The following is a 21,207-nucleotide window of genomic DNA, read 5'->3' as shown; positions in this document are numbered from 1 at the left end:
CAACTTTGAGGCCCATGCCACCAACCACCCAGCATTGTTTGTGGCAGCTGACCCCGCCGCGGCAGCGCTACCCAGAGTATCGGCCAGGGATGTGGATGTTCCCCTGCAGGCCCAGATACATGCAGGTTATATTGGATTTACTCTGGAGAGCCGCATGAAAAGCACAGCAGCAGAAGAAGTGGCGGCCAACTGCTGGAAGCTCCAGCAACTAGACCCGGCCCACCCGGTGCGCGTCCAGGGGAGCACGTTCTCGGTGCTGAGGGGAGATGTCCTGCTCCAGCTGACCTGCCAACGCAATAAATATGTTGTCCGTGAACACAAGGAGTGTTGGGACAAAGTGCCAGTGGAGCCCACAGGGTTTGTAGACGCCGTGACATGAGTGTACAGCGGCCACGCCACCAAGATTCCCTGCTCCTCCACCTACCCCCTGACTGTGCACGCGGAGGAAGGCTGGATAGAGTTAACCCCCGCTCCTAAGAAGAGGCCACCCCCGCTGGATACGCCCAGGCAGCTGTTGACAGAACCCTTGGATGACTTCAGTTCAGGGGGTTTGTATTCGCAGGCCGAGTTGGACGACTGGCAGCAGCTGCTGGCGTTCCCAGCATATAAGAGCGCCATGCTGACCGGCCTGTCCTATGGGTCATGCGTTCAGCAGGGCAGCTGTTCGGCCACAGGCGACCATGGGATAGTGTCCTACAACATCGACCGACTGGCGGAGGAAGGAGAGGCCGCCCTGGATGTCTGGGCTGGATTCAGACAAGCTATTCACGAGTGGGGAGATGGCGCAGCCATATTGTGTCTGCTGTTGTTGATCCTCAAACTGCTGGGGGACCTAACCATCATTTCCCTGGCAGCAGCACAGGGAGGCGTCCGAGCGGCCTGGAATGCGGTGTCACAAGTGTTCCTGTACCATCCAGCTTTGTATAGGAAGGCCCTGGCTAGAGCCAGGCTCACCCATGCCAAGTCCCGGGACTTTTCAGTAGACTGGGATGCCATACCCATCGGCCGGGAAGCAGCCGAGGAAATGGTGTCCATGCAATCCACCGATAGCGGGCATGACCGCCCAGGTAGGCCAGGACCGCCCTCTGGCCGACCCCGCGGCCCCACGGGAGGGCAGGCCGCTGCCCAGACGGTCAACTTGGCCGCCAGTGCCCCAGCCGCGGCCAACAACAACCAGCATGCCCCACTGCTAACTGTCCCAGCAGCAGCTGTGCCACCTGCCAACCTGACCCCTGCCGGCGTTGAACAACGTGTCCAACCAAAGTCAGCCTCTGCATTTTACCCCACGTTGGGAGCCCACCAACCCTGAGAAACGCTCACCACTAGGATTCCATTGAATCATTATTGCTTGTACATATATATTAGCCCTAAGGAAGCGGACCGAAGGCCTCAACCACTGTCGGAAGTCTGGTAGGGAATCCTCTCCCAGCCTTCCGAGGGGAGAGTTGTGGTATTCGGCAACCGTGAGCCATGCATATGGCACCCCTGACCGGGGTTCGGTGGAGGGTCAATGGCCCTCCCCCGAGTCCTGGGGAAGGGGTCTGACGACCCCCTCCCTATGCCTAGAATTAATGATTGAATCTGTCATGTTTTATTATGGTTAACTGTATTCTTAATTCCCCCCACCCTTTCCAGGGATGGGGGATCATTATTGCCCAAACTGACTCTTGTATATGTATTATAATGCTTTTATGTTATGATTATTTATTCCTATCCATGTAGTTATTGTTTGTTGTATATAGCTTTAGTATCCTTTAAACCTTCAATAAAGTGACAACTGAAATAGATGTTGATTATTATCTAGTGAATGCTAGAGAAGCGTAGCTTCTCTGTAGTAAGGTGTCCACGTCTGTCACACTGCCGTAATCTAATTGAACTCCGGTGTCTGCCATTTATCCTCGGCGGATACCACAGTAGAACGAGTTCATATAGTTTGAGGGGTAGAATATTAGAGTAAAACACTATAGGGAGAAGAGGTAAAATAGCTGTAAGTCCCCATCCCAAGGACATTCTCAATTGTGTCTTAGTAAATAAACCAATAGTGTCGGGAATATTAACACAGCCAAGTAAAAGAAAACAATTTGCTACCAGACGAAAAAGGTCCTTAAAAAAGGGGGGTAACTAGTTATCTGAATATACATGCCTATGCTACTATTAGTAAAATCATTTTCAGTCCATTTTCTTCTATCTTTCTCTGATTATATGGAATGCTTACCCGTCTTTGAGAGGTTTGTGATTCATCCGTGATTTGATCCAGCAGTAAGCTTTTAGCTTCTCGCTTTATCTGAACAACAATAATCTGTTATACAGTAGAAAATATATACGGTACAAAATATAGCTGGATGGGAACTGGTTCTCAGCCACAATAAAAAATCATGTATAGCATCGTATTTCAGACAATTTCCCACGAATATTAAAATCAAAATTATACAAGTTAAAGCCAGTTTTCATAAAAGATTTTTAAACTCTTTCTCTAAGAATTCTTTGAAGAGTATTAGCTTTTTACAATCGAAGCTACTCTATATTTAGAAATGTCCGTCCGCCTCTTTTTCTGTTCGTAAGACACGTTTTGGAAGAATCGTAATTTTCGCGGTTTCTATTCATGATAGACAGATGAAACTTCTTGTCAACATTCCTATCATTATTGAGCATAATTATCTGTAACATATCAAAACCCAATAAAAAAAATATGATATTGGGGAAGGTTTTATTTTATCATCAATTTACCCTGCCCTGCCTCATTGAAGTATGATTTAATAACAATACCTGTGTGTTCTCTTCGCCAGAAGGGAAACTCCATGATGGTCTTTCACTTCTAAATGATTAAAGGTTTTAAAACAATATTAACCACAGGTTTTAGTTTTCAAAGATAAGCTTTTCTATAATTAGGATATGTCCTTCTTTAAGACCGTCTGTACGTCAGAACGAACATCTGAAATTATTCCTGTAACAGTTAGGTACAAATAAAAAAGCATAGCAACTCTTTAATCGTCAACAGAAAGTCTGTTGTTGTTTGTTTGTTCTTCTATCTTATTTTAGAGCTTCGCTTTTATGGATGTTATCATCCTTTGTTTATAATAAGACTGCTCTATGTAATTTTTGAGGAAAATTGCATGTATTTTGATACTATTATATATATAGAGGTTCTCTAGGTCTTACGTCTATCGGTAATATTAACTCTAAATATAAAGCCTTTAATCTTTGAAATTCGTCTCACCCTCCAACTCTTACACCCACACAAAATACAGGTATTTACCTTAAATCCGGAGCCTTTACTTGTTCAAAGAATCCTGATTCACAAGATTTGAAAGCTGCAAGTACTGAAACAAGATTATATTATAGAGGTTTCCCTCAAATAACTCTTTATGCACAAAACACCCCCTCCTTATGATAAAATAAGGAGTGTATTTTTTTATTTCTTTGTTTATTACTTTATGTCAGGTTAGGTTAGATTATTTTGGGTTAGGGTACATCAAGTAAACTCCCTCCCCCCGCATGGGTTAGGCACAGGGGGAATAATTACTTCATATTATTTCAAACATAAAAGGGGGGTTGTGCTCGATAGCGCTTTGAGGTAAAGCACCAAAACATTAAATAGAAACGTTCGATTGGGTTTTTAGAAATGATAAAAAAAATTAAAATGTACTTACGAATTATGGCACTTTTGAGCATTTTGACGGATTAGAGAGTCTCGATTCTTTAGATTTTCACTGATATCTCATTCAATAACTAAAATAAAAATAAATTATACTCTCTTGAAATTTTTTTAATGTGTTAATAAACAAGAATATATCCTACCTAAAGACAAATCTTATTTATAGAGGAGCTTCCTTACTAAACAAGGATGATAACATACATAAGTAGCAAAGCATAAATGGACGGTGAAACGGACAGAGTCAATTATAGAGCAGATGTCCAGTGGTCATAAAATTTGAGAGAACAGAAAACGATAGATATTTATAAATCTTTACATATATTATATGAGATACCAGAAAACTTTCTATGTATCCTGTAGCATAAATAACAGACCAACGGATCAAGTAAGATATATAATCGGTGCACATTGGTATGGGGAATCATCAGACAAAAAAATCAGCCGCATATCTTACATTGCAGCCGAAAAATAAACGTTCCTAGAAAACTTTACCGATAGACAACAAGACAAATTATAGAGTAGCTTTGCTACTGAAAATAGGAAATATTCATATGTTTTTTAACAAATACTATTAACCTAAATAAAGTCTAAATATTTTCATTAAATGAAACCCTAAGGGGACGTATATGTAGATTAAGAAAATAATATATTTTCTCGTATTCATTCGAATCCGGTGGATAAGAACCGGTTCTCATCCATACGAAAAAACTATGTCTAGCATCGTATTTTATCCAGCTTTCTACGAATATAGAAATGTACAATCATAAGATTAAAACCAGTTTTTTTTAGCCGGCGCCTTCGGCACCTCAGGGCTAAAAAAACTAGTTTTAATCTCATAATTGTACTTTCTATATCCGCGGAAAGCCGTTTATAATACGATGCGAGAAATAACTATAAAAATTTACAAGGATAATTATCTCCAAGTTGCGAAGCTCTCTAAAATCACATGATAAACATATACACATGGCGAGAGAGAAAGAGTTGATGAAAAGGAGAGGGAGGGAGAGAGAGAGAGAGAGAAATGAAAGAAAGGGAGAAAGTAAGAAAGAAAGGAAGAGAGTGAGAAAAAAGAAGGAAAAGTGAGAAAATAAGTGAAGGAGATAGGGTGAAGAAGAAAGGGAGTGCCAAACATACGGAAAGACATACAGAAAAAGAAAGAGAGAGATAGAGAGAAAGAGAGAGAGATAGAGAGAGAGAATAAGACAAATTACTAAAAAAGTTGAAATATTGAATTAAGAGAAGCTTTTAGAAAGAAATGAAAAACAAACGACAAACCTTAAATATAAAAAGCCTCGCTTCTAAAAAAAAGCAAAAATAAAGAAAAAAGATTTAATAATAAAGCATTAATACTTAAGATTTAAAGATAAAACAAAATTTTGGGGGTAACTTGAAGGTCAGTTTTTAGAGGATTTTTTAAGATTATTTAAAAGGATAATAAAAGCGTTTTTTGTTTGTTTTTTTAATTGCTTAATTGGGTCTTCAGAATTTAAGAATGTATTTTAAAAAAAGGCTTAAAGCAACATAGCAAGAATGATAACGACCAAAGACAGTTAATCCTGAGTAGAATATATATCATTAGTATAAAGTTTTAGTCGACTGACTGAACAAACGCAGAAACGAATAACAAATCATAGTTTGCAGTCTTGGTGGCAGCAATTCCGGGCATGATTGAGTTGTCCTATCAATGTAAAACCGTCTATTAATTCTCTTAATCTAATGTACAAATAAATGATTTTTTTTAAATTTTAACTCTACACATTTGCTCTATGGATGTTGTCATACTTGCTGATTAATACAAATGAGTATATATAGATAAACAACCGATGAAAATAGTAAAATCTAGCATAAATAATAGGATAAAATATCCATAGATAATTACAATTTTTATGGGTTATTTATGTTAATTTAGGCTCTAAGAATATTATATTGAATAATCAGTGCCTGTCGAAAATTAAACACAAGGGGTATTTTTTTCCTATGCTAACCCCTGTGGGTCATCCTAACCCTGCGGGGCGTATACCTGAGGTGACCTTACTAGGCATGGCTTCGCAGAACCCAATATAACCTGACCTAAAGTTAAACAAGCACAAACGAAAAACTCCCCCTCCCTTAATTTTTCAGTTCTGTTTCAACTTAAAACAAGGGGGTTTGGGATAGTCAACAAGGAACTTGATGAAAAAACACCGTGTTAAAAAATATTAAATTAATATAAATATATTTCCTGAAGACAATTGCAATTATTTTAGGTTGGTCTATCCTTGAAATTATCCCAACTATCCTTTCATACTTTAAATACTCAATGTAAATACAAGGTGGGTTTATCTTACCGCATATTTCAAAATTAACAAAACTGCAAATATACACAATAGCAAATAAATCAGGGATAAGACAATGGCCGATAAATTGCTACACATCTCCAATGGTGATACACAAAATTACCCCTTATGTAGCGTAAAATAAAAGGTTCAAACGTTTGAACACTCAACTTAATACACCAACTAATCACAATTCACTAAAGTCTCCAAAGTTATTAAGCCAACTAATTTTAAAACGTTATCATAAAACTTTGGGGACTAGTGCAATAAACAGCCTATTGTCTCATCTCCCTCTCTGCAAATAAAAACAGCAAAATACAAGGAAAGTTATTCCTATTGTAACAATTTGCCTTTCTGATGACTTGCTATTGTGTTAAAGTGCGGGAGTGAATGCGCACCGCATAATTAAAGTAGCCCAGCCCCGAATTTAAAGTGCCGGAAGTTTAGGCCCTTATGAAATGGTTCCTTAAAGTCCCCAAAGTTTTATAATAACATTCTCTTATTCGATGGCTTAACAACTTTTTATTGAATTTTGGTTGGTTAGTTCATTAAGTTAAGCGTCTAAACGTTTCTTCTACTAATAGTAATCTACAGAAGATGTAATATTGTGTATCATAATTGGGGATGTACATCTTTTATCGGCCATTGTCTTATCTCTTTAGATCCCTGCTTAAAACTACATTAACAATTTGGTAACTTAATTTGGATTTGGATGAGAAACTTGTTGAGATTTGGCCCAATGTTTGAAAATCATATAGAGACATCTATTCAAAGAAAAAATATATGATTAATTCTTCCATTGCTAACATGCTTTTATTTAGCTAAACTGTATCAACACTCTTTTTTTTCCGCCTAATCTTAATATCTTTCTTTGTTGACCGTGAAAATTGGGCGATAAATAAAGTCAAGGCTGCTTTCAACAATGGTGTTCTATCAATTCCACATATAATTACAATTTCAAAAATAAAGAAATAAGAATAGGCAGGTATCTAAAGAGATAAGACAATGGCTGATAAATTGATGCACATTCCCCATGATGATACCCTAAATAAACCCTTAATTAATATTTGTTTTGAAATGTTTTAACACTCTACTAAATGAAACAACCAATCAAAATTCACTAAAGTCCCTTAACTTGTTAAGCTTAAAAAACAAATCGTTATTGTAAAATTTTGGGGACTAGTGAAACAAATAGCCCATTATCCTCTCTCTCTCTCTGAAGATTAGATATTAATAGTGAGAGTCAAGTAAAATGGAAGGGATCGTTTGTGCTCTAGTAATTATATGCAATTTTGATAATTTGAAAAAATAAATCATCTGCGGTTGTGGGGGTTCACTGTTTTTTTTTTATAGAATATGGACTTCCTATACATATCAGTACTTTGAATAAAATAAAGGCTTGAATACAGAGCTGGATCTTTAAATCATTTCAATGGTGCGCCAAATCGGGGTGAGCCAACTTTCCACCAATGAGAGCACAGCATTTAACGAAATGCCGCGCTGTGATTGGCTAAAATTAAGCGCACCCCGATTTGGCGCACCTTTGAAATGATTTAAAGATCCAGCTCAGTTAATACTTAAATCATAAATATAAATTGGTATATAAACATATAACTACTTGCTTCCCTTTTTCAAGGACCTATTTCGTCTACTAGTAAACTGTTTTCTGCTACTTGGCTGTGTTAATATTCCCGACAATATTGGTTGATTTTAAGACCCAATTGAGAGTCGGCACAAGGTCCTTTGGATGGGGACATACAATAATTTAACCTCTTCCCCTTCTAGTGTTTTACTCTAATGGTAATTACATGGAATATGTTCAGATTATTTTATCAAGGAAACTGTGATATGTCATGAGAAAATAATCTATATTCTAAATATACTTCTAGCTTTGTATGTATAACTTAGTAGCATGCACAGGGTTTTGTCAATTTTGATGCTGGGAGGGGGGGGGGGAAGGTTGACACATGTATGGACTAGAGTTGGCTCGATATAATTATCTCCTTATTGGCTAGTTTTCTATATGCATATCTATTTCTCAATAAATCTATTTTCCTCACCCGGCATTATTATCTAAAAGAAAGTAAATATTTAATAATTTAAATGATTTTTAAAAGATTTTTTTAAATTATATTTTTTTCTTTACATTACCATCACCAAAGGGTTAATGATGATGATTACAATTTTAGTTTAATTTTTGAACACACAAAATGTCGCCACAATCGAATTCTTTTAAAACATAGTTTTCTTAAATTTATCATATTATAAATTTAAATTTTCTTTTTTATGATTAGAAATTAAATACATCAATATAAGGTAAATAGCAACATGAAATGAAAAAAATGAATTTATTTTTAATAAAGTAAAATAATGGGTCTTATCGTTCTGGGCAATGAGAGTTTATTATGGATTATTGGAGCACTATGAGTTTTAATCATATATTCCTTGGAAAACTTGAGCTCGTTTATAGACATTTATTTCCTATATAGATCTGCCATGGATCTTGAAGCAATTAAACTGTTTTTAAAGTATTTTTGAATGGGGGGTCAAAAATATACTTTGCCACATTTAGAATAAGACTGCAGGGCCTAAATTTAAATTAGGCCCCCAAGTTAGTTTTTTTGGGGATTTGAAAAATCATTTTTTATAGTGAATTGGGTAATTTTTACCCCAGCCGATTGATTATTTATTTTGTGGTTAAATTGTCGCTTATGGAAGAATTTAAATAATTCACTTTATATGCATAGCATACAAAAACAATGTACTCTGTTAAATGCAAATAATATTTTTTCTGAAAAAATGAATTCAATAGAGAAAATTAACATAATGAAAAAAAGTTTAATGGCCAATTATAGTTATAATAATATGACTAATCATAAGACCATATGAATTAATTGTTTCCGTTTTTTCTCTACCAATTTTTTCTCTATATTTTTACATTAAGGAAAAAAGAATAAATTGGGGGAAAAAATGTACAAAGTTATTTATCCAGAAACCATATAAAATGGTGCGGATACACGTAACGAAAATTCTCGTATTTTTTAAACCCCCAAAATTTTTTACAGGGAAAAGACGATAAAATTATTCAATGAAGAAATTGTCCAAAGTTCCTTTTATTTACCCGTCCAGGTTGTTTCGTTAACAAAAATGCAGATTATATAGCTGAACGATATTCTTAAACCAATGTATTTTACTTTTATAAATATTTTTTATTTGTTATACCCAATCAAGGGCATAGTAGAGTGTACAAATGAAAAGAAAGGAAGAAAAAAGCAATTAAAATTAAAAATGCTTCCGCTGTTGTAAAAATTACCCAATCTGCTATAAAAAATAATTTTTACAATCCCCAAAAAAACTAACTTGGGGGCCTAATTAAAATTTGGGCCCTTCAGTCTTGTTCTAAATGTGGCAAAGTATATTTTTGACCCCTCATTCAAAAATACTTAAAAAACAGTTTAAGCAGGCCGTTTTGTACATGTTAAAAATTGGAAGATTTCATTAAATAAAAGTAATCGCAAATATACTTAGTAAATAATATGCTGTAAAATTAATGCTAAAATTCACAGCTAAAGGAAAAGTTGAGAATATAAAAACAGCTAATTCACATGATAAAATTTCTATTCGAGTATGGGACATAGACCCCCCTTAAAAAAAAAAAAAAATCTTTTAATTTCATTTAAAACTTGTATAACATTCATGCAGGGTTTTCCAGGACCAACCTAACCTAAATTTGCATATGGGATATATAAAATAAAATATAAAAAAAACTGACAGTGGGGGGGGGGGGGGTTAACAAGTTCTAATGTCGTTTACAGGGAAATTCTAAATTTTTCGCATTGCTGGTAGTAAAGACAAAAACCATTCCATTATCTTTTAGCATGAACTAATCTAAACAAGGATAACAATATCCAAATATGACAAGCTTATAAATAAATAAAATAAGTTAGATCAATACAACCATAAAATCCACTAATAAATTTATATATTTTTAAAACTTTGTAATGCTTTGATTAAGACAAGTACGAATTGATTCATCAGAAGCAAAGCTTAGAAAACCAGGGAAATATTGAGAAAGAGAAAGATGGAGTCGAGTAAGAGAAAACTGGAAGAAAGAAAAAGAGAAGAAAGAGAGAAAGTGAAAAGAGAGAGAGAATGAGAGAGAAAGAGAGACAGAGAAAGAGAGATAGATAGATAGATAGATAGAGAGAGAGAGAGATATCTGTATATATAGAGAGAGAGAGAGAAAAAAAAATGAGAATAAGAAAGAGAAAAAGAACAAATCGAGAAAATTATTCCTGACCGAAGGACAGACATAATTACTCCTAGAGAAACTTCCCCCTTTAATAAATATGCAAAAAAATCTAGTTTTAACAAGGTCGGTCAAGTACAATTATAAAATAGACGTTGATTTACAGGATAAAGATAAATAGGCCAATAGATTAAATGTAAGATAGACAGATACAGTGGCATTCAGAGGATTTTTCCACCCCCGTGCTTGAACAAAAATCGAGACATTAAGAATATTATTATAATTTAATTTTAGTGGTGAGTATTGGATAATGTAAAATATAACAATTATCTGCTAGACATTGGTTAAATCATTAATCTTTATATAAAAGTAACAAGATGTCTGTGTGCTAACCGCTGAACCAATATGGTTTTTTTTTAATAGTAAAGCTTCTTGTAGGTCCAGGGAAGGCTTTTAACTATTTGGGGGTAATGTACCTTCACCATTCAAAAGAGAAATTGCTGTTAAAAATTTGACCCACACTTTCCTTAAAAATGTAAGTAGATAGATAAGTTTGTAGATAGATAGGCAAAAAAAAATGATTTATTGTTTCAACATCTCGCGCCGTAGCAAACTTTTTTAGCCTAGAGGGAGGCTGAGAAAATCATTATTAGGTGTTCAAACGATGAAGCTAAAATTATTGTAATAAAAGTTGTAATTGATGACTTATTATTGACATGATATTTCTATTATGATTAGAGTATTAGAAAGTAGCTTGATGTCTATCCGTCCGTCCGTTCGTCTGTGTGAATCTGTAGATCTTGGTAACCACTGAACCGATCGGATTCTACTCTTCAGGGTATATACCTACTGGTCGTGTGGTGGTTTTAAGCTATTTTCTTATGGGGTGGGATGCCCCAAAATATTAACATAATAACACCACAATAGTTGAAATACTAGGAAAATTTAGGCTATTTCTACACATGATATCTGTATCGTTGATTGATAACATTTATGGCCAAAAAACTGATTGGCTAAATTTACAAGGATATAAAAGAGTAATGAGAATATAGACAGAAATAATTAATTCTAATAAAAACATATAATTTGTAACTGGTTTAGCTATAAAATGTGTTAAATAAGATGAAAATCTTATATTAGGACAGGCATACACAAATATATCTATTTGATGAGTAAATAAACCCAAATACATAATTCATAAAAGATACATTTGCTAGGTTTTTTTTCTAGGAGCAATTTCTCTTGAGATGGTGGTGGTACCCTCCCTTAAAATAGTTATAAACCTTCCCGGGTCCTCTGAGGAGTTACCCTGTAAAGGAGAACCCGAGCGGTTCAGCGCGGCGGTTAGTGAGATCCTTCGGTAAAAACAGGCAGACAGACAAACATCTTGTTACTTTATCATTATTTGTATCTGACGAAAAAAATTGGGGAAATAACAGCTTATTTTATTTCCTAAAAATACCTTACCAATTTAGCCCAAAGCAAAATTTAAAGACCTAACATTAAGATCTTTAAGATTTGAGATCGATCATTGAAAATATAGTTAAATATTTAGGTTGATATTAACAAAATATTTATAACTAGCAAAGCTGCTTTACATATTTATCTGTATGTCTGTTTTGGTGGTTTGGGAAAAATTAAAGGTTTATCTTAATTAACAACCGAATAATTAATACTTTCTTTAAAGAAATCTTATGTATTACCATATAAAATATGTTATAAATGCTTATTTCATCTTAAATATCAGCTGAGAAATTTATATTTCCCAAAAACAACTTTACTGACGGACAGACAAACTGTTAAAACAGTTTATAGATTAGCTTCGCTACTTACTTAGTTCCCTATAAATTTAACCTTGGGTTTAGGCTACTCCCATGTTTTGATTAATGTCTCAATTATTAGGGTATGTTAAAAAATGATGATGATTAATCATTTTAATATAGCAAAGCTACTCTATAATTTACACAAAATAAAGTACCTAGCAAGCACAGAAACTTCACCCTCTCCCTTATGTTTTAGATAAATAGGTTTAAATATTTGTTGCCCTGTACCTAATATAGCTTAACCTGACCTAATTAACACAAACATTTCAAAACTAGTTCAATGTTCTCACCCCTTTATAAATTTTCTAAAGTTAAGTAGGTGAATTTCGTTTCTGTACTTCACTAGGTTATTTTTGGGAAAACTCTATGTTGTCTAAAGTATTGGATTTAAGGATATAGTTAGGTCATACTCATAACATTTGGAAGCAGCTACTCTTTCTACTGTCTGTGTCCAAAGGTCTTAAAACACGATTTCTGATTAGTTGGTTAAAAGACTCTGGATACTTTTGTCACATCTGATAGTAAGTTAAAAATTAGCAGTGTCTTTTCAACCATTGTCTTTCATATTTATAAGTATGTACATTAATTTATGAGCAAATATCTTATCCCAAAAGACCTTACACATTCTAAATTTGTAATTTTCTCCACTTTGTTTTCATGGATGTCGTCTTTTCTGTTTTATTACTAACTTCTTACCTTTTCCTTATAAAAATGATGAAACTTAAAAATAACCAAACAGCAATTAATACATTTTACATCTTCTCTGAAAAAAATTTAATTAAAAGTTTTTGATAAGTTAAAGTTTGATATTATTTATATAAAATAATATAAAAAGAAAATAAAAAAAAATATGTTAAAAATAAATTCAAATTTCTTTAGTGTTCTTTTTGTTCAGGTAGGCGTTGGTTTTCAGTTATTCGTCTTTATATTTTTGTATATATATATAAATTTTACTACAGATGGGGAATTTTTTTTGTAAGAACTGTTCTATCGATTTTAAATCTTCATGGATTGAATTTCATTAGGTTAGTTAATTTTAAAAAAACCTAGCTTTTATAAGAATTTTTGACACGTGATATAAAAGTATTCAATATTTGAAATTCTTATTTCTATGGTAATTATGCTAATTTAAGGTCATTTTGAGAATTTAAAAAAAACTTATTTTCATAATCATAAAGGCTTTGTTATTCAAGTTGTGCTACTGTTTGTTTGTCCATAAGTGTTTTTTATGAATGTTGTTATCCATGTACTTAATATATTTGTACTTATCTTAAAGAAAAGCTTTTTTAAACCAATAATATAAAAATATCAATAAAATAAATTTTCCATAATAAATTATTTTGAATTAAAGCATAACTAGATTAAAAGCAGATATATCTGAATTGATTGCTTTAGTGTTTTTGTAAAATAAAAATTTAAACGTTAAATAAAAACGAAAAAAATAAGTAACTTTTGATATAGTAATGATTACGATAAACAAAATAATATGAATGAATTCTAACTTTTTTTATTAATACTACTACTTTAAAGTTTTGTTAATTAAGACTTATGCATTAATATTCTGCTTATTGAGTTATGATACTGAATATACAAGTGCTAATATTCGTTTGTCCTATCGTTTCAGAGCTTCGCTTTATGGATGTTGTCATCCTTGTTTATATTATTAGAATTAAATTAACTAGACGCAAAATATTTCACAGTAATATATGCACACAAAAACGATGCATCATTAGTTGGACCAAATTATAATTTAATAATCTATTTGTCACATTCGCGTTTTTCAGTTTATTAAAATTATGTCGAATTTACGTATTTTTTTGTTTTTAACCAATCCTCTATAAATTTTTCTTATTGACATACGATTTTACTTATGAAGCAGCTTATAGGACCTAATATAAAATGACGTAATACAATACAAATGACCAATATGACCAGTATACTGACCTTTAATTGGTAATTATAATGCATGGCGGCGTCATTTTTTATTAGGCACTTCAAGATGCTTCTTATTGATTTATGTCCGATATCTTAAATATTAAAATTTATTGTAGTCAAGTATAAAAGTTTTAAAATGTAACGTGATTATAATTCAACTTCTGATTTAGACCTATCTTTATGATCAAATAAAAATATATGACAACCATTTCCACTTTCATATAATACCTCACTTTAAGAAAGCTAGTGTCATACTTTCACACATAAGAAATGTGTAAGGGAAGATTGATTTATCGTCATTGTAAATATACTAAAAATTCAGCAAAGCATAAATAAATAAAATTGATTTTATTTGCGTTATGTTTGTCTATGTTTCTAACCACAATTCACTTTTATTGTTATGTATTTCAATGACAGATTTTTTAAATTGAAAAGTCACTCTTCAAGGGGTTTGTCTGTCTGTCTGTCCATCTGTTAAGCCATGTTGAATCTCGCTATCTTGCTATTAACTGTTTTTCAAAGCGAAGCTTTTCTAAAATTTAAAATGGTCAGTCCGACCGTCTGTAACAGATTTAGGCATGTTAGATTTTCTATCAATGTCAAACTTTGCATTAGGATTCCTGTAACAGTAAGGTACGATTTAGAAAGCAAGTTTTGTGCAAATTTGGTTTGAATTGTAATTTATTATTTTTCCTATTATGTTATAAAATCTAGAGCTTTGTTATTATGGATGTTGTCATCCTTGCTTTTATATAAATGATATATGTTCCTACTATCTCAGATCCTTTTTACATATGATTTATTTCAAATTTCACCTTCATAATATTTTATGATTAATTGATTAAAATTATTCATTTTTTGTAAAAATTTTAAAGAGTTTTTTTAAATAATCGTTTCTAGCTACTTTTTATTGTTAACTGCAACGGATTTCAATTGGCCTTATGATTAACTTTTCACCATTTCTTTTTTATTATGTGGATATTAATATTTACTAGCAACAAATATGGAGGCATTATAGTTTATATCAAGGTGTAACATTCAACTGTATGTATGATTGTTTCATGTATTAACTATTTTCACGCATCATTTCTTCAATTTAAAACCGTTTGATGGAAATTTTTTGTATGCGTACTTTTTTCTAACAGCGTAGAATACACTTTATGCTAACCGTCCGTAGGTCCTTCTATGCAAGAATGCTGTTTACTTACAAATGAGAGAACGTGTTTTTAAAACTTTAATTTATGGTCCCCACCCAGTATTAATAAACACTTCCACGATTTTAGAGTGTAGTTTATGTTACTTCATCGGGCGCTTTAAATTTAGGATACGAGAAAAAGGTTTTGTAGTTCAGAGGTTGATTTTCAGTAAGGCTACACTTAGAGTATTACATAGATGACATCAAAAGAAAGTTAATAATCAATGTCTTCGCCCATAAACAGGGGCATTTTACCATACACAGTAAAAATTCCTGACAAAGGCCATTTAATCAAAGGGTAACAGAATAACAATTAAGAATTATTAACCAAAATAGACATAAAAAAATCTTGATTTATTGTAATTTTAAAAGATTATTGAATATTATGATTTTCTAACTACTACAATTTTAAGAAAGATCAAATAAGCTTCTAATTATGTTTTTAAAAAGATAAGTAAAATATTTTTCTCTTATTCTCAAATTATTTTGAAATATGTACAAAAATATCCCTGTTTCGTTGATGTTTGGGGATGAATTATCGTCCAAGTTTGGGGGATTAATTCTAATTGATTTTGACCAGCTCAACATCGAAGATCAGGACGGCGTTGGGAGGAATGACATTGCCAGCACCACGGCTACCATACCTAGATAGATAGATGAAAATAAGGATGGGTAGTTTAAAATATCCTTTGTCCCATTCTTCTTGATTCAAGATAAATAGATAGATACACAAAGAGATTACCCAAGGTGGGAAGGGATGGTTAGAAAATAGATACACATAAAGATTATACAGATAAATTAAATTGTAAATCAATAAAATATATAGATATCCTACCCAATGAGGGAGGGGGGAAGTTTAGAACCCGTTTTCATACTACCTACTTGTTCATAGATATATAGATATAGATAGAAACTAAGAAAGATTAGGTAGATGAATGGATAGATAGAATGGTGAGAATTGTCTTCCGTCCTACATACTTGTGCATGATAGATAGACAATTAGTTAAGTTGTATAAATGGATAGACAGATATCTTACCCAAGATGGGGATGGATGGTTAAAATGTCTTCCACTTCACTAACTTGATCAAAGATAGATAGACATTTAGATAAGTTGTATAAAATGATGGATGGATATCTTACCTAAGATGGGGATGTATAGTAAATTTTATACTCTGTCCCCTTCTTGATTAAAGATAAATACTCAGAAAGATTATATAGATAAATGGATATATGGTAAAATTGTCTCACCCAAATGTACCCTACTTTAATCAAAGATATAGATAATGGATAGATAGATATCTTACCCAAGGTGAGGGGGGATGGTCAGAACTCTCTTCTCTCCCTCGCACATGTTCAACAGCCCCTGGTCCCATCCCTGAAAAATAAATTATTTAAAACAAATATAAAGACTTTGTATCGGCGCAAGGAAGCGTTCCTTGAGTCTTTAATACAGACTTACTAAGTTGAATAGTAAGAATATAAATCAATAGTAAAACAGACTAACGGCCAAACTAATTTATAGATTGTAGAATTTTTATAGTCATGCGGATCTTCAAAGGAAATTTCAAACGCATATCTTATAACCAAAGGAAAATCACATTTCTAAGTTTCAAATTATAGACGGGCAAATTGAGTTATAATGATGGAAATCTTAACAAAAATCAGGTTATTAGTAGGTTAATCATTCCGGGTATTTTTTTCAAATGGATAATAGGAAAGACATTTGCATTTATAGAAGTTTTGCTTTTAAAAATGTACTATACCTTGATAACTCTGCCCTCTCCAAGTGTGAAGACAAATGGCTCTCCCCTAGAATTAAATTTTAATTAATATTATGTGATTATTCAAGCTTAAATAAAAACTATTTTATCAGATGGGGTAGGGTGAGGGTGAAATATCCCTGAGGTGGATTCTTAAAAAAAAATTTGCCCCACTAATCGCTTAGTGTGGCAAAATTGTTTACGTGAAAAATTCACTAAAATCACTTTATAAATCTACAAAAATTAAACAAAATCATAGACGGGTTATTAACATAAGATTTTATTTAATTTTTGTAGATTTTTTATGTGATTTTGGAGGATTTTTCACGAAAACAATTTTGCCCACTAAGCAATTAGTTGGGCAAATTTTTTTTTAAGAATCCACCTCTGTACCCCTTCTTCTACTGGATGGGATCTAAAACAAATTTTAGCCGCTAAACCTTCCCTTCCCCATTTCCTAACTCTCAAATAAAATCTTTTGGGGGAGAGGAGGATTTAACATTACCCTCCCCTTGAGATATATTTTTTTATATATAGATAGTTAGATATATATACCTAGGAATGGAGGAATCGAACTGGGTACCATCTGTCAATGTTCCAGTATATTGCATAGTCAGCTTGTCTCCTAAAAATTCAATCTTGTTCTTTATTTATTGTATTCTATACCAGAGAGAAAGAGAGGGAACAATGGAGTGTTTATTACAATAGTCCCCAAAGTTTTATAATAACGTTTTCTTATTCATGGGCTTAAAAACTTTGGGGACTTTAAATGGATTTTGATTGATTGATTTATAATGTTGAGTTTCCAAACGTTTCAATCACTAATTGTAATCTACAGAAATTTTGTGAATTAACTTTAGGGATGTACATTAATTTACCGGCCATTGTCTTATCCCTTTACATCCCTAATTTTATATGTACTGTAGAGAAAAGTGTGCTTAATCGTCCTATGAATCGTTAATATTAACCAACATTTAGATATCACAAAAAGTAAAATTAAACACATTTTAAATAACTATATGGTAATGATTTTAGAATAACAATTTTATAAAGAATGAGCATAGAATGCTTAGATTTAAATTATAATTATTCATTACAGAAGATCGGACAAACAGACATACTCTTATTAAATAGTAACTGGGCTAATAAAAATAAAGACTTACCATTTCTAGATTTTACTCTGCAGTTAGGAACACTCTTGGTCACTTGAATGTCCAGCTTAAAAGAAAAACAAATTATATAGAAGATTTACTTATTACTGAACAGCTTGAGTTCTCTTTTTTTACATAGAAGATTCACATAGGTTTTGGTCTATTCTATTTTAAAATTTTACTTTTGGGATGAGTTTATTTACAATTGAGTACAATTTAGATACAAAAAAACTCTATAGCCAGAAGATATTGGCCCTTTAATTAATGATCCTTTCACTTAAAGACTAATTTTTTTACAGAAATAATGGACAGACATCCACTAATCATAAAGTAGCTGCGCTACATATAAAAAGATTAAATCAACCAACCTGACTTTGAGCTACAGCCACAGCCATCAAACAGCTAAGGGTGAGAAAGACACGCATTTTAGTTCTGAAAGGAATCAAAATTTATTTTAATACATTTATTTTGTATGTTAAAGTTCTCCAAGTTTGTGTGCTTTCAAAGGAAGCCATTACTATTCTTTTTATTTATTATAGTAAAAAGTATCCTTCATAAATTGATTATTAATTATATAATCTATCCCTCCTTTTTTAAAAATACAGTTTCTTATATTCACAGAAAAAGATTTCTCATGGCCAATTTTGTTGCAAAAAAACAAACTAGCAATAAGGGGATATGTAAATGGAAGATAAATTATGTATTACCTTCATATCAGTTTAAGGGGACAAAATGCTAAAAGAGAATGTTTTTTTTAATTTTTATAATTTGGAGATTACTTTTTCTTCCATTTATATTGAATAATAAACAAAATATAAGAAGAAAAAAGTCAGATAAAACAGGGATATAAAGGGATATGACAATTACTGATAAATCATCCCTTCTGTTGATAACAATAAATGGTTGAAACGTTTAGACACTTAATTTAATGATCCAACCAATCAGAATTCACTAAAATCCTCAAAGATGTTAAGCCAACAAATGAGAAAACGATATTCTAAAACTTTGGGGACTAGTGTAATAAACAGCCCATTGTCCATTGCCAAAGGGAAACTGGCAGTTTTTGCTGTTGTAATAAAGTGCGGTTCTTGAGATTTGATAATAAGATACATCTACGAAATTATATTTTTGTACAATGTTAAAATTTCAAAACACATAATTTATATTTACTTAGAACTGTCAGTTTCAAACTAATAGCTTAGTTCACTAGGATTCTTAAAAATTTGTGTTTTGAAATAAAAGAAAGAAAGAAAATAAGTAAGAGAGAGAGAGAGAGACAGAAAGACAGAAAAGGGGAGAGGGGCAGAGAGAGACAATGAAAGAGAGAAAGAGAGAGAAAGAAAGATAAGTAAAAGATAGAGTGAATTTGCGCGAGGGAGAGAAAAATAGGATGAATGTAAAAGAGAGAGATAGACAGAGAGAGAAAGAGAGATAGATAAAGTGAGAAGAAGAAAAACAGATAGAGGAGAGAAACTACTAAGTAAACCCAGTAAACAGTGCACTATGTCAGGAAAAAGAATTGACAAAAGGACAGCATTATTGACAGAATGAAGGACAGACAGACACACATCAGTGTTGACCATTAATAGCGCAGTAACATAAAAAAAAAATTACAACTTAATATTACATAAATCAAACATATATTTTTTTAAAAGTTAAAAAATTTGAAACTATTGTAATACTAAATTCAAAACTAGAAATTTTCTTTATTTATAGTTTTTTTCAATGATTATAAAGCGTTATCGCATTTAAAATAAGATAACAAATTATTTTTGATAAAATTTTATCATATTTTAAATAGTACATTTAGTGACATAAATATGGTACATGAAGAAAATTTTATTTGCCTTTAACTTTTCTACGATAATAGAAGATAAAAAGAGGTACTTCCTAATGATGATAAGAAAAATTACCCCTTCTGTTGGTTAAGATTTTTGGTTGAATTTGAAACATTTAATCAAGATTGCATAATATTTATTTATTGCATTATAGACAGCTTTCCGCAGATAATATAATGAAAAATTCTAGAATTAAAAACAGTTTTGCTAGCCCTAAGAGGCCTAAGGCCCGGTCTAACAAGTTTTTAAAGCGAATGAGAAGAAACTTAATGAACTGGACAAAATATCGAAGGTTTTCCAAATATTTACATTTACACATCAGCCAAATTTTGCATATATTAGTTTCCATCTATCTATCTATTTCGAGGAAAATTCGTCCAAACAATATGAAAATTTCTTTTAGCATTATGGAACATAAAACATATCACCCTTATTTAATTTACTCGTAACAAATGAAAAAAAAATAACATACTGGCATAGATTTCTTGTTGCATAGCTTTGCTGCTAAAAGCAAGCAAAATTAATTTCAATTCTACATGTGTGAATTTGGCTTCAAATATTATTATTTTCTTTTTTTCGTTCATTAGAATGCAGTTTGCATTTATAAAATAAAAAAAAAGGTATATTACAAGATTTATTTTAATAAAAAAAAGTCTATAACTTGTAAGCTAAAACCACTTATATTCAATGCCGATATATCGATATGAAAAAGTTTAATAGATTTAAAAAAAAAAAATTTGATTGGTTCGTATCCTTGCCACGAAATGTACTATTTAAAATATGATAAGATGTTATCAAAACAAGGATGACGACATTCATAAATAACAAAGCAATCATAAATTGTAATATTCTTTACAAAAAATATTTTATAAAATATTTATTTATTTTCCACTGTCCTATCCCGTATGCAAAACAGACATATGATATGCTTAATAAACACAAAGTCATTAAAATCAAGGAAAGACAAAACAGCTAAGATTTCAGCGATTTACCTAAAGGTGCATTGTTGAGCATATACCCCCCTTTTGTTTTAAATAAAAACGAAAAAAAAAAGAAAAAGAAAAGTTACAAAACCCTAAGCGTTTTTTATTTGAATAAAGACAGTATTTTTTAACTTAAACTAGCGATTGCGCCCCTAACATCTCGGGGCTCTGTATCTAAAGATGTAGGGATGTGCAGAAAAAAAACAGCCTTTCCAAGACTTAAAGTAAAAAATAGAATAGCCTAAAACCAGCCAAGGACCTATTAGAAGCTCCTTGAATTGGAGAAATCAATTAGTTTTGTA

At 32.3% G+C, this 21,207-nt stretch overlaps 2 protein-coding genes across 3 annotated transcripts in view; both read right to left on the bottom strand.

Annotated features, from left to right (window-relative positions):
• Nucleotides 1–12,807, bottom strand: part of LOC145305461 (uncharacterized) — a 64,669-nt gene extending 51,862 nt beyond the window's left edge. The window contains exons 1-5 of the mRNA XM_080147079.1: nucleotides 12,739–12,807; nucleotides 3,651–3,729; nucleotides 3,257–3,320; nucleotides 2,767–2,815; nucleotides 2,216–2,284 (exon numbers count right to left, since the gene is read on the bottom strand). Coding sequence (XP_080003205.1) covers nucleotides 2,216–2,284; nucleotides 2,767–2,815; nucleotides 3,257–3,320; nucleotides 3,651–3,672 — 204 coding nt within the window. The 5' untranslated portion in view covers nucleotides 3,673–3,729; nucleotides 12,739–12,807. The remainder of the gene's footprint in view (nucleotides 1–2,215; nucleotides 2,285–2,766; nucleotides 2,816–3,256; nucleotides 3,321–3,650; nucleotides 3,730–12,738) is intronic.
• LOC145306600 (peptidyl-prolyl cis-trans isomerase FKBP2-like) lies at nucleotides 12,802–18,513 on the bottom strand. 2 transcript variants are annotated; one of them, XR_013875073.1, is made up of 7 exons: nucleotides 18,453–18,513; nucleotides 18,097–18,151; nucleotides 17,489–17,558; nucleotides 16,937–16,982; nucleotides 16,478–16,548; nucleotides 15,684–15,816; nucleotides 12,802–12,965 (listed from the first exon to the last, which is right to left on the bottom strand). XR_013875073.1 is itself a non-coding variant. In XM_080148808.1 (6 exons), exons 1-6 carry the CDS (start codon nucleotides 18,507–18,509, stop codon nucleotides 15,735–15,737), a joined length of 381 nt encoding a protein of 126 aa, XP_080004934.1. In that variant the 5' UTR covers nucleotides 18,510–18,513; the 3' UTR covers nucleotides 15,514–15,734. The 2 variants fall into 2 exon arrangements, 1 of the variants encoding a protein (XP_080004934.1); XM_080148808.1 differs by lacking the exon at nucleotides 12,802–12,965 and having other exon boundaries at nucleotides 15,514–15,816.
• Between the last annotated feature and the right edge of the window lie 2,694 nt (nucleotides 18,514–21,207).

The sequence above is a fragment of the Acartia tonsa genome, chromosome 14 (assembly GCF_053477335.1).
Source record: "Acartia tonsa isolate MP-2025a chromosome 14, ASM5347733v1, whole genome shotgun sequence".
Classification (NCBI taxonomy): domain Eukaryota; kingdom Metazoa; phylum Arthropoda; class Copepoda; order Calanoida; family Acartiidae; genus Acartia; species Acartia tonsa.
This window is presented reverse-complemented; position numbering and strand designations above follow the sequence as displayed.

What these genes read in the sequence shown, in the direction of transcription:
- LOC145306600 (XM_080148808.1), bottom strand. Translation starts at nt 18,509, where the DNA reads ATGCGTGTCTTTCTCACCCTTAGCTGTTTGATGGCTGTGGCTGTAGCT. An exon ending in TGGCTGTAGCTCAAAGTCAG is followed by an intron (nt 18,152 to 18,452) that starts GTTGGTTGATTT and finishes TTTTCTTTTAAG; the next exon opens with CTGGACATTCAAGTGACCAA. An exon ending in TTCGATTCCTCCATTCCTAG is followed by an intron (nt 16,983 to 17,488) that starts GTATATATATCT and finishes ATTTAATTCTAG; the next exon opens with GGGAGAGCCATTTGTCTTCA.